This window comes from Clinocottus analis, unplaced genomic scaffold, assembly GCF_023055335.1.
Source record: "Clinocottus analis isolate CAN_PGR_092001 unplaced genomic scaffold, fCliAna1.0.p SCAF_14, whole genome shotgun sequence".
NCBI classification, from domain to species: domain Eukaryota; kingdom Metazoa; phylum Chordata; class Actinopteri; order Perciformes; family Cottidae; genus Clinocottus; species Clinocottus analis.
In genome coordinates, this window is record NW_027175865.1 from 4,848,166 (window position 1) to 4,860,846 (window position 12,681).

The window sequence follows — 12,681 nt, forward strand, 5'->3', positions numbered from 1 at the left end:
CAGTTTCCATTTCAGCGGCTGTATGTGGGGAAGTTCTTAACATCAAGTCACACACTAAAAGCTTTTTTGTGGTTTGTGTGTGTGTGTGTGTGTGTGTGTGTGTGTGTGTGTGTGCGTGCGTGCAGCTTACCGATGTAGAGTCTTCTGCTGTAGCGTTGCATCAGCATCAGCACAAACACATGCAGAGGAATCAGGTTGATGATGAACACATAGCCTCCCCATGCTGACACCTGGAACACACACGGACACACAGACGCGTCAGAAGTCGGTCAGCTAGGTCGTCCTCCTTTCTCTAAAATAGTCTTTATTTAACTGGCCCGTTTGATCAATTATTCTTCTTTTTGTCTCCAATGAGATAACCCTGCTGGGTCGAGACCCCGCTGCAAAACGCTACAAATCAGCTTTGCAGGATGGGTGTCAGGTTTGCCTCATTGACGGGAGATTAATCGAAACCTGAAGTCCCATTGAGACACAACGGGTTTCCCACATTGTTGCCGGCGGCTACTTAAAAAAAGTATTTGACAAGAGTTGGATTATCAGAAAAATGCTTGTCGCAAAATTGAAAACAGAGCTGGAGACACATGGTTTTGTTAGAGCTGTGACAATGTCTTAAAGCTGTTGGAAATTAAATTAAAATCTAATTATTACAACCATAATTGGAGTCTACAATTCAAAGAAACAGAATAACATCTACACGTCTCTAGACCAGCACCCAATGGAGAGAAGGCAAAAACACAACATTGTATATAAAGCTGTGGGAAGAAGAACTGGTAGTGACTATTAGAGAAGATGACTGGTTGCATAATTTTGAGAAAGACGGCCCACAACATCCCCACGTACTTGGAGAGAAAACTGTTGGAAGAATGTAACCGTTAACTCACAGGGTAAGGAGTGATGTAGAGAGAAACAGATGATGTTTTCATATCAATGACAAGATAAGAGCGTGAACCACTGAATCTGTCACAGTAATAAATAGGTTTTGTGGAGACAGGGCAATCCTGATCTTTTCATGATTTGTTTTCCTCTCTTCCCTTTGTGTGTGTGCAATCTTTCTGAAATGGAAAAGCAATAAAATAGTCTGCCACAACGGTAAATTCATGTGCAATTATAAATTAATATAGCTTTTGACTGATTACGGCTCCAAAATATGACACACGCACACACATGTTCTCAATATGTGACTATTTTTAACAACATTTTCAAATACAATGAAATTACCGGTACAGTAAATCAATCCATACACAAGGGATCCCAGCACAGAAATCCTCTTCGGCGTCTTAAATAGAATTATTCAAGGACGGAGGTAAAACCATCTTACTGCCTCTTTATTATTAGTCATAAGTACAGAACTATAAAAAGCTGACGTGTATAGGATCTATAAAAACTAGACAATCATACTGTGCATGTTGGATGCGGCAATAACTTTTAAAGCGCCACTAAAATTATACCTCGACCGTTTTTGAGGTCCGCTAAATACCGTGGCGCTGGACGTGTGGGCTATAAAAGGACTCTACAAAAACATCGCTGACAAGTGTTCAATTGCCTATACTTGACTACAGCAAAGGGCAAATGGAAACGGTGAGAGCACTAAACAGAGAGCAGAGATAAAGAGCGTTGAGAGAAAGAACGCCAGACAGAGGGAAAGAAAGAGAAGTGCCAGGAAGTGAACCAGAGGAAACAGGAAAAGGGAATTTGTGCTCGCGGATTGTTTGATGAGCCTTCATTCGCGGCAGCGTGTCGGAAGGAGCCCCATTGCACCCGCTCGGCGCGATGAAAAGCACATTCATTACACTTCTGCGAACACGGGAAAACTGTCTAATTGATCCAAAAAATACATTTATACGATACATTAAGGCAGAGAGTGAAGGAAAACTCCAAAATCAATTCCGTGCTGGATACTTAGGGGCAATTATAATCCGCCGGTAGTTCACATCCGTTTTTCTCAGATGGCGACGGCCAATTACTATCATGTGAACTGTAACTTGAGTGAGTAACAGACATTACCTCAGTTTACACAAGTATAAATGTGCCAATGTCTACAGAGTATGTATGTATGATAACACAAAGAGAAAAAAAGAATGCATTGAGAGAATGCAATTTAAATGCGTCTTTCTCTGCGCTTGCAAAGCGGACCGCAAGCGGCAGCAGGCAGAGAGACGAGGTGGACGAGTCATCCCGTCACCCACTGGAACTGTGAAGGTCTGGGAATCGATAGGCACGTTTTTGCATTCGTGGCTGTGTTAATTCACAAAAACGGCGACCGCATCAGTGACTTTGTGTGTAACTTTACTAAAAAAAAAGGCCTCTTTAAAATACTGATCCATCCGAGTTAAACTCTCTGGCATCACTGAGGTACATTATTGACTCAGAGTAAAAGTCAACATTATTTTTTTAGGCTAGTTTTTTTCTTTCGGGCACTTAACTGGGCAAGCTCAGGGGATGTGGTTTCATGCCATATCAGATGGAAGATAATCCCCACGGTCACTCTAACAACTGGTGTATTTACACAATGATTGAATAGTTATCTACCGTTGCACTACAGTTACAGACTTTGTAGTTCTCTAACCAAATTGGCACTGAAGCAGGGTTAGGACATTCAGCTGACATTGTTTGCCATGCAGTGGTATCAAGCCCCATGTTGAATACATTCTTTCTAAACTAAGACTCTAACTATGAGCTGGAGGCTCTGAGGCTGTACTTCAGCACAGAGGCACTAAATGCTAACGCCAACACGGTAAGATGCTCTCAAAGCAATGGCGCCGCTAACAAGTTGATGTTTAGTGGGAGTTAAAATTCAGCACCACCGCCTTATTAGTGTAGCGTGATTGCACGCTATTCACAAGTCGGCGATCGGTAAATGCGGTGACTCCGATGTGGCATGTTATTCAGGAAACTCTACTCGATTGCAGAGTGGTTTGGATCAAGCCTGCGGAGCGCACAATGAACCCGAGGAAAAAGATGGGAGATACTGGCCATCTGGCCACATTAGAGGACTAAGCAGTGATGAATGCCCGAGACAAAAACCAAAGCTGTGAGTGCGTGTGTCTGTGTGTGCCTGTTCGTGTGTGTGTGTCTGTGTCTGTGTGTGCCTGTTCGTGTGTGTGTGGGCTCACACACGAACAGGCTCCATTTGAAATTACGGATCCAACATCCAGCCGTTTGCCCGAGCCAGAGGCTAACAGGTGAGGGCAGGACTCGGACCATGTTTGGAGCAAAGTCTTTTCGGCGTTATCGCTCTGTGCATTTTATACCGGGCTTATCTGATGACCGTGGGGCCGCTCAGAAGAGGATATAGCAAACACGGCATGCAACAGGGAGAAGGGTTTTACCGCGTATGTGTACACACACACACACAAACACACATTTGAATGTGTGTACACACACACACACACACATTTGAATGTGTGTACAGGTGTTTGCAGCCTGAGCCGTTAGCTCTTGTTGGATCCATTTATGAAAATGAATGTTGTTCCGTTTGTGTGCTCATTCCCCAACTGAACCCTCTCAACACCAGCAGAGAATTCAGTTCATTAAGGCGTTACGACGACAGAGACAATTGATGGCCACGGGTCAACAGACTCCGTGAATCTACATTAGATTGCAACAGAGACAGTAAACAACAGAGACACCCCCACTGAGAGTCGGTTTCTTGCATCTGTGGGTTTTCCACATTACTGCGCCCTTTTAGGAGACTAGTGGCAGGTCCTGGGTCCAGTGAACGTTAAAGGTAGATCGGGATATTTCTCTCTTTAGACATCAGACCCATTTTTCTCAAAAGATGGATACGTCTTTAGTCTTGCAAGTGTTGTCGTCGCGAAATTAAAACTTTGACCCGATGATGTCGCTCAAGGGATCGTTATGGTTTTTCAATTCCTCCCGAGGGGAACATGAACGTCTGCGCCAACTTTTATGGAAATCATTCGAAAGCTGTTGCGACATTTCTCTCAAATCACAAATATCAACTCATGTTGGCGCCAGAGGAAAAGTCAGATCGCCAAAATCAACAGGATAAATCTTGTGTGGAACACAGGACTCGTACTCTGGGGACTATGAACGTCTGTGCAAAACTTAAAAGAAATCCAATAATTGTGATATCTCTTGTCTGGATCAAAGTGACCGACCGACCATCGCTCATCCCCAGACCAACGCCGGTAGCATGGCTAAGAAGTTAAACAAAGTGACATCTATTTAACAGTCAGAGGCGCTTTGTTTTCAGGCCATTTAATCAATACTTGATTAAGCAAAGGAGCTTTCGGTGTGCACTCTCTGATGTTACAGGTTGTTCTGCTAGAGGGGACTGTGGAGGATTTAGAGAGAGCGGTAAGCCAAAGCTTTGGGAATGAGCAGTACAGTTGATCTGCTTTACTCTGTTGGTCCACTTGCTCCAGGCCTCACCCCAGAGGGATGAAAGGGAGGACGTCGCGCAGCTACCAAGTAGTTCCTGTGGCTTCTGTCCATCAGCAGGGTTCTGCCGCTCTGATCCTCTTCCTAATCTCGTCTGTTTCTTGTCCTCTGTTTATGCCAAGATCCAGGCAGGGAATCTGTCCCTCTCTTGTCTCTACATCTGCTTTCATGAGTGTCCAATTCAATTAGGAACAATGGGAATAGGTTGACATGGCGATATCCGGATTTAAGTGACAGCTCAAGATAAAAACTGAAATTTAAAAAAAAAGAGGTAGGGATGGGTCCACGAGTGGATGCAGTACTTTGTGTACCGGTCTGTAGGTCCCTTGGTATCGGGCCGCACAGAAAGAATAAATAAAAAGAATGGTGGGGGAAAAAATCTCATGTCTGTGCATCTGAGCCTCACATAACCTCTTGACACATGTCAAGGGGTTCAAGTTAAGCAGTAGACTGGACATAAAGGTCTAAGTTACGGAGTAACTCATCACCCCAACCCGGCTCCTTGCAGAGAAACAAGCTCAGAGCCCCCACTAACTAACTTCTATTTTCAAACGCTTCATTATTGTCATATTTATCGCCCACACCGTGAAGTCCGTGAAAATATTGTCTGACATGCAACCGGTCTGTGGTGCAAAAAAGTTTGAACAGAACCAAAAAGGAGGCAGTGCGGGCGGTGCCTAGTTTGCCCGCTTACTGCTCATCAGCTAAAGTGGGAGTGCTGCAGATACAGTACAGAGGAACGTCACATCACCGAGGAGGGGGGTGTCAAGAAGAGGAAGTGGTAATAGGGAGAATGGAGCATGGAGACTCAATGTACCCATTGCTTCTAATCGAAGACAGCGCGAAAGTTACACATCACAACATATTCCCTGTGCCGTCTTATCCTCCTGTGTTTCTCTCCACCTCGCTGTCCGCTCCATCCTGTTCCCTGCTTATCTCTGCACACCTCCCCCTGTCCTTTTGTCTCTGCCTGTCTCCATTCTCCGTTTCGCCTCCTGTTCTATTCAGCTCTCCATCACTCCTCTATCTCCCCCCCCCTGTTCCCCCTCCCGCCCCGGACGCTGTGGCCCTGTGTGATCGATGAAGCTGGATTTCGGTAATCTGTTTCATTTGATATCTGTCTCACATGCCGGCCACAGAGATTTAGCCTGAAATGAGCAAGAAGCGGGAGATGTGTGTGTGTGTGTTTTTTTTTTATAGGCGCTCCACACACACACAAACAATCTGTCGCTGAGGCAGTGAGCCCGGATCGTCTTTTTTATCTCATCTCTCTCATCAATCCCCTGATGGGTTTGAGCCTGAATTCATAAATAATGCAGACAACACTGGCTGAACTGCTCCTCCTCTTTTTCCATGCCTTGCCATGTCAACGCTGGACACAAGACAATGGCCCCCGAACACTACCATCCCAGGAGCATTGTTAATTATCAAGAACCAGATCTGAATTTGAAACGAGCTCCAAATACATATAAAGTGGGATTTGAATAGAAAAGGGCTGTTTTAACTCCTAAAGGCAAAGCGTTAAATGTCAAAGCCAAAAGGCTGCTTTACAAAAAAGTTGCAATCCATTTCATAGTAAGGAAAAAGTTTTAAAAAATGACAAAGCATTTCCTGCAGCATTGTGTTTTTCTAATGTCCACTCTTATTATTGTAGTGCCACATAATGCGTTTCTCCACTGTACTCAACTCGAGCACAAAACGGGACACAGAATATTTATATTTTTCTTAATTTTACACTTCACAAGAATAAAAATGCCTCGTTGCTGGTGATGAATTATGCAACCATGCAGAGGTGTTTTCACTTCCTTAAATGATGGAAAAAGAAATTTCGAAAAAGGTCGGAACTAGAAAAACCTTTATTGTACCGAACCAAGACTCACTGAGCTTAATCAATCAATTTATCTGTCGCTAAAGGTACAGTGGGTTACACAGCAGTATAACAGACACAAGCAAAAAAACATGTTCTATATATACACATCAAATTTTTATGTAAAGTGTAAAAAGCAGAGAATACTCGTTCAAATGTTTTTTTTTATAAAACAAAAATCATGTGATCTTGACTTACAATTGTTATAAAATGGATGATTTACGGGTAGTTTGTAACGAGTGTGTGTGTGTGTGTGTGTGTGTGTGTGTGTGTGTGTATTCTCACCATGTAGAAATAGGAGAGACAACAGCCAATGGCCCAGAACACAGAGCCCGTCTTCACCGACTTCACCTACAATGGAGAAAAAGAGTCACAGAAGATTGTTATGGATACGTCCATATACTGCACCCGTCAGCATCAGGACCATATTAGCAACTAAAGCACCATAGGATGTACTTTCTCTGAGATAATGAAATGATATTCTCCTTCAATTAAGAGAAAAGAATCATCTGGACCATGGCTCTACATTAACGCTCGCCTGGGGCAACTAAACTGTGTGTTTGTGCAAGTGGAAAATTAATGCGATCTTTAATTGGGATGCCCCAAAAATATGCAATCTGGAGATGGGCATTAATGCTTTCTAATTGCCAATCTCTAATAATGCTACATTGTGACCCAGATATCTGTGTTGAATCCGTCAGCAGAGCTAGTTAACGTTAGCCGCTGGCTGCATGCATCCTGCTCTGCTAAATATCAGAGCTAACAGCTGACGTTGACAGAGGTTGCATAGAGTCACATTGTGATATGCTCAAGCTCTGTTCAGTAAAAATGACTGTTATGCAAAGGTACATTCTAACGTCATTCAAATATAATCTTGCAAAGTGGTGTTTTTGGTGAGAAATTTGAATAAATAGTTGTTTGAAGGAGATGTTGTCACAGGAATTAGGACTGGTTTAGCTTCCTACTACTAGTTCTAAACAGCTTATATTACATCATTAAAACTTAACTTTACAAGACACTGAAAGACACTAGAAGTGGTGATTGTTGGAACACTGGAAAGACAAACAAGACAGTTCTGATGAGTTTTTGTTCAAATTTACATGTAGTGTGTTTTACAAAGACCAACAAGGTTAATCTCCTGTTTCTGTTGGCTTTTGGAGCGCATTTTAATTGTATGCTTGGTAGTTAATAAACTATAATAATTGTCCAAATCCCTGTTGATTTTCCAGACGAGTTTAATTTGCACATTCTAAAAATAAACATAACAGATAATAAGATAACAAATAATATATACAGTCCAGGAAGAGGCAAAAACCGGCTGGGCTTTTTTGAAGTCGCCACAGAAATAATGAAATAAAAAAAAATATGACCACATAATATTCAAACTATTTGAACTGATGTTGTGCAACGCAAACCCACAACAATCATGAGTCCCAATCACAGTTTTTGGGTGATAAATGTACTTCAAAGAAAAAAGGGTTCGTCAGAAGCCAACAGAGAGTCGTGTGAAATGAAAGTGGTTATCAAGTGATGAACCTCGCATCTTTAAAAAGCAGATCAACAATCACAGTTAAATGATTGTAGCAGATGTGGAAAAGCTAGCTGATGAGAGTGGTTCAGACTAGACCAACAAAAACATCTTGTAAACAACGAGCTCTCTTTCCCCGCCACAGGCCAATAAAGCAGGCAAGTGTACACATTAACATTTAAAAACACACTGGGAGAATACAAAAAAGACACACACACACACTGGAGTCATCAGACTCAAGGAGGGAACCGGCGACATCAGGGGGGGAGGAGGTCGACAAGAAGCTTGGTCACACCCAGCAGCGGCTGAGATCCGCCGATGAGATGAGATGGCGAATCAATGATCGCTGGACCGATGTGGTCTCGCCACACCCAAGACCCAGAACAGACCTCTGGAGCGATGCTGCACCGTTCAGACTCCCAGACGCCTCTTCACACGTCTGAGAGTGCAGACATACAAGAATAAACCGCTCCAACGGTGCTTCCCTCATGTGTTGATGTGGAGCACAGCGAGTCTACGGTGACCCGTTTACCAGGTTCCCCCCGAAGGAGGTGGCTCTTTTGTTATTCTAGGGCCGTATTGCTCTTTTTGGGCCAACAGGACTAGAGCCCAATTCAGAAGAGATCAATTGGGGAAGATGGAGTGATGTTAATGTCACATGGGCTGGAAACCAACTTGGATCCGGAGCTTTTGCGCCTCACATTACGATGACAATTACCTCCTAGTCTGCTGTTCAGGAAACTCACTGGTCCCATAAGTTCAGTATGGAGAGACACTTTGGTGTATTTTTACAGCGTATCTGAGTTTTTATACAGAGAGATACATTTACCGTTTAATGTAGTTTTGTAACGATCCGGCACTAGATCATGGCGGTAGAATGTATTACAGGGCTGTTTTATTAGACTGCATTAGTCGTAATTGGGTGTAAACCGGCAACTGAGCACTTTCCACATGAATAGTTCCACGTTGAGTCGTTGCTTCTTTTGTTTGACTGTGGGTGGTGCGTTTAGGCTTTACAGCTGCCCGCTGGGTTAAACTCATACGCCAAATTTCATGTATGCATGCGTGTTAAGATGAATAAAAGGTTTATTTTATACGTTTATGCATGCGTTAGATTGATTGCTCAAGTTGCCGTGTTCTCCTCAGACAATATTTTCACTCAAGCTGGGCCAAAAGGTTGCGCGCACCCTTGCGTCGCTTATTAAGAGGGCTGTGCCAGTTCAACTGGTGCCACTATTCCAACTGCCTCCCCCCCCAGCCTCCGCTCTCTTTGTCAAGACACACAAGTCACAGTGTGACGCCAGTCCGGCTAATTAAATGCGAGCCGAGAGAAAGCCTGGAATTACTGTTACAACAATGCAAACATGGAGCACAGGGTTAGCGCAAGGGATGGAGGCAGTGCTGCTGTGTGTGTATTTATGTTACCAAGAGCTGCGGTGTTAAAAAGAGCACCTCTCCTGGGTGTGGGAGGATTCAATTATAGATTATGTGAGGGTGTGCGCGCGAGAGTGCGAGTGTGTGTGTGCTTTGGGAGGGGGTAAACACAGAGATTAAGCCGGTGGAGTTGAATGGGTTATTAGCGGATAAAATGAAGGAGTCGGCTAATGAAGATTGGGCTGAGACTTGAGAGAGCGGCTCTCAGGGTTTTTTCCACTAACGTGAAGGAAATGTGTGAGTGTATTAAATCGGATGGGGCGGGGGGGTAAGAGAGGGTAAGAAAGGTACGGGCAATAATGAGGTACAGTGGGAAAGAGCAAGGTCTGGAAGAGGAGGCAGAACACTGCCGAAGCCAAAACATTGACGAGGACAAAAGAAGACAAAGACAATTAAAGGGAGACGAGACGGAAGGACGAGGAGGAGGAGGAAAAGGAAAGCGCAAAGACAAATGTGGGTAAATGACACTGATAATGGGAAGCAGTGGTGCATGGCCGCGATGATTGTTTTCTAGGGCCCTCGCCAAACAGAACGGAGCACGAGAGAGGCGGTAGGTGAGTGGAGAGGGCCTTTTTTTTTTTCTTTCCTAAGGCACCGCTTTGCTGATGACGCGTCACCTTAAGAGGCTGCGATGGCTGCTGCGAGGAACACCTGCCTCACCTGGAGATGTATTGTCCATTCACACAAGATGACAAGGGGCTATTATATTATCGCAGAGACGAGCAGGTGTCCCCAACACACCCTAATGCACATTTCCTGGGGCGAGGACCAAACTGTCCTGGAAATTTAAAACGGCAAATATCTTTAAGATTAATTATTTCAGATGGACACATCTCTGCTGTATAATACAAATAAATAATAAACACATTGATTGGGTAAGGATGAGGTCTTCTTGTTAATGTTTAAAACGTTTTGTAAAATATTTACAAAAAGCTTAGAGTTTTTTTCCGTATCCTATCTCAACAATGTAGAGAGAGTTCACCCAGTTTGCGGTCCTTGTTGCACAACAGTCTCGTCTCTCAACAAAAATGTCTGGCATCCCTTTTGTCCTTGCCCTTTCTGCACACATTTCTATTAACGGTAAAATTACTAAGGCAAAGTCTCTTGATGGATGGTACAATCTACTTTAGGATGGTGGGAAAAAAAGTTAGTCTGATGTCTTATGTTCACTTATAGTTCTTGGAGGGAAAATTGGAATTGGCAAAAATCGTAATCCATCTTTTCTCTCTTAAAAAATAGCAATAGGCCAAGAAATTAGCCATCTGTGCATTCCGTTAAATACTTTTTTTCTGATATGCCAGTGACTTCAAATTAAGTGTGTTTTTGTCCCTGTACAAACATGTACACATAAGAGCCTGTGTATACATTTGTACACAATACACATTTCCTAAGTATGTTTAGCTCCCCAAACCAGCGCTGTATGTTTGAGGACGTAAACCCTCTCGCTGACACTCGCAGCTGTTTGGTTTCACTCTGCTGAGCTGGCAAAACAGGCACAGACTCATGTGTGTAGTATCGGGACCGTAAACACAACAGGTGTGCTCAGCCAGCCACCTGGAAACCACCATAGGTCACTGTCAGATCAGCTACAGCGAGCGAGCTGCCCGCGAGCTTAGTGACTAATACCACCACAAAAAAAACGTGTGTAAATATGTACCCGTGCCCGATTTGACAAAGCGACAGGACTGGCACGGCTGAATCCTTGGACAGATAAAAAGCTCACTTCCAACCCGGCGGCGACTATACTTCTAAGCGTGTCATTCTGTGACAAACGGCAGTGAGGCATGCGGCATGACGAAACATCTGCATCGCCACTTCTGTCTGGATGAAAGCCTCCACCGCGCAGCACGTCGTTACGCTTGTGCGAAACGAGAAATTGACGCCCTGAAGGGAAGGTGAAATTAACTTGGACAAATATCCGACGAGCTACTATTACCACTCACTCGCCTGCGGCACGCATATTGGATGTGTTTTCTGTTCACTTCCTGAACCCGTGAGGATGAGGACAGTTAGAGTAGCAGGTATCTTCTCACCGGCCTGTTGAACAATCAACACATTTCTGTGTAATAACAGAGACGGACAGAAATGTCTTGCTTTGTAGTTCGATAATGTAACCGCGCCCTTCACATATCTCGAGAAACGTTGATTGCATTTACATCGCGCCTGAATGGTCGAGGGAGCGCAGTGTCAAAGTCGCTGCAATTTGGACTCCGGCGGCACGTTCAATATCGATAAACTTTGAATAAACAATCAAACAGCGCTCCGAGCAGCAGCAGGGGCGGAGCTTCAGGGCTCTGTAGAGCGAGTCCAGCATGTTGTCTGCTGCTTACTGACTGCAGTTCACGTTTTCTGCTGAATATTGTGACAATTGGACCCCAAAAAAAAATTGCATATTTATCCTGAATATTGGCCGCTAATAAAGATCACAACTAGTTTTTTATTGCCAGATGCATCAGGTAAGATTAAACCAAACCTGGCAAAAACCAGAATATGCACAGTCGGAGAAACGTTGTATGGCCTCCAAAAACATGTCTGCATAAATGTGCGACTCCCGCGGGTCTTGCTCCGTTTCGAGCTGTGATGGTACTCAAACAGCTGCAGGCGGTCATGTTTGAACGCTGCGGGTACAATGAAAAAAAATATTAGCGTCGTTTACATAAAACTGGTGCTTTATTTGCCTGGCTCATCTGTGTACCTCTGGTTCATTTGATGAGTGATGCGTTTCCACGCAACTACCCAGCTACAGTTGGTCAAGAACACAACTGCGGCATATTTACACAAGTGTCCAACAGGTTTGCGGCATCCTATCATGTCATTCTTTCTAGATAATACCCAAAGCTTCTAAGCTAGGGGACAAAAAGGAAGAGAAATAAAGATGGTAATTTGCTAAAGCAAACTGAGCAGCAGGTGCAATGCACAGAGGAAGACAAAGAGGCTTTAGAAAAGAATACACCAATAAAAGCAGTAGGTGACTGATGGGCTGTCGGTCTGAATTTCTCTAGCAATTTCTGTTCATATTTGTCTAATATATTGTAAAGTCAAAGATAAAGATGGCTGACGACAGGTATAACTACAACTGCTTAAGTCAACAGCCAAGCATACAGTGCTGCAGGATGTTTGCATTCCACTGATCCTCTTGACAAAAGCCAAAAGGCCATTGGATTACTGCAGAAAAAACGTGCATGTTTTGTTCGGCAAGAAAATCGCAAGTAAAACAAATACTACGAAAGGCTAACGTAGGGCTATGAACTAGCTACACCACGACCACAAGTATGTACAAAGAGGGTGTGAAGGCAGACAAGTTGGCGCAGTGATCATTTCGCCACTTGTTAGCGACCGCCTTCTTTAAGTTTGACGTATTTTCCAGACAGACGTATTTTGTATCGTAGAACGTTAAAATATCGAAACCACTTTTCTACCACAGGCCTTTTTCAGGCATCTTACCAAG

General features: G+C 43.8%; 1 protein-coding gene across 1 annotated transcript in view; it reads right to left on the reverse strand.

The window, feature by feature from the left end:
- Window positions 1-12,681, reverse strand: part of LOC137784826 (dolichyl-diphosphooligosaccharide--protein glycosyltransferase subunit STT3B) — a 69,927-nt gene that overhangs the window by 16,576 nt on the left and 40,670 nt on the right. The window contains exons 4-5 of the mRNA XM_068575771.1: window positions 6,557-6,622; window positions 131-230 (exon numbers count right to left, since the gene is read on the reverse strand). Coding sequence (XP_068431872.1) covers window positions 131-230; window positions 6,557-6,622 — 166 coding nt within the window. The remainder of the gene's footprint in view (window positions 1-130; window positions 231-6,556; window positions 6,623-12,681) is intronic.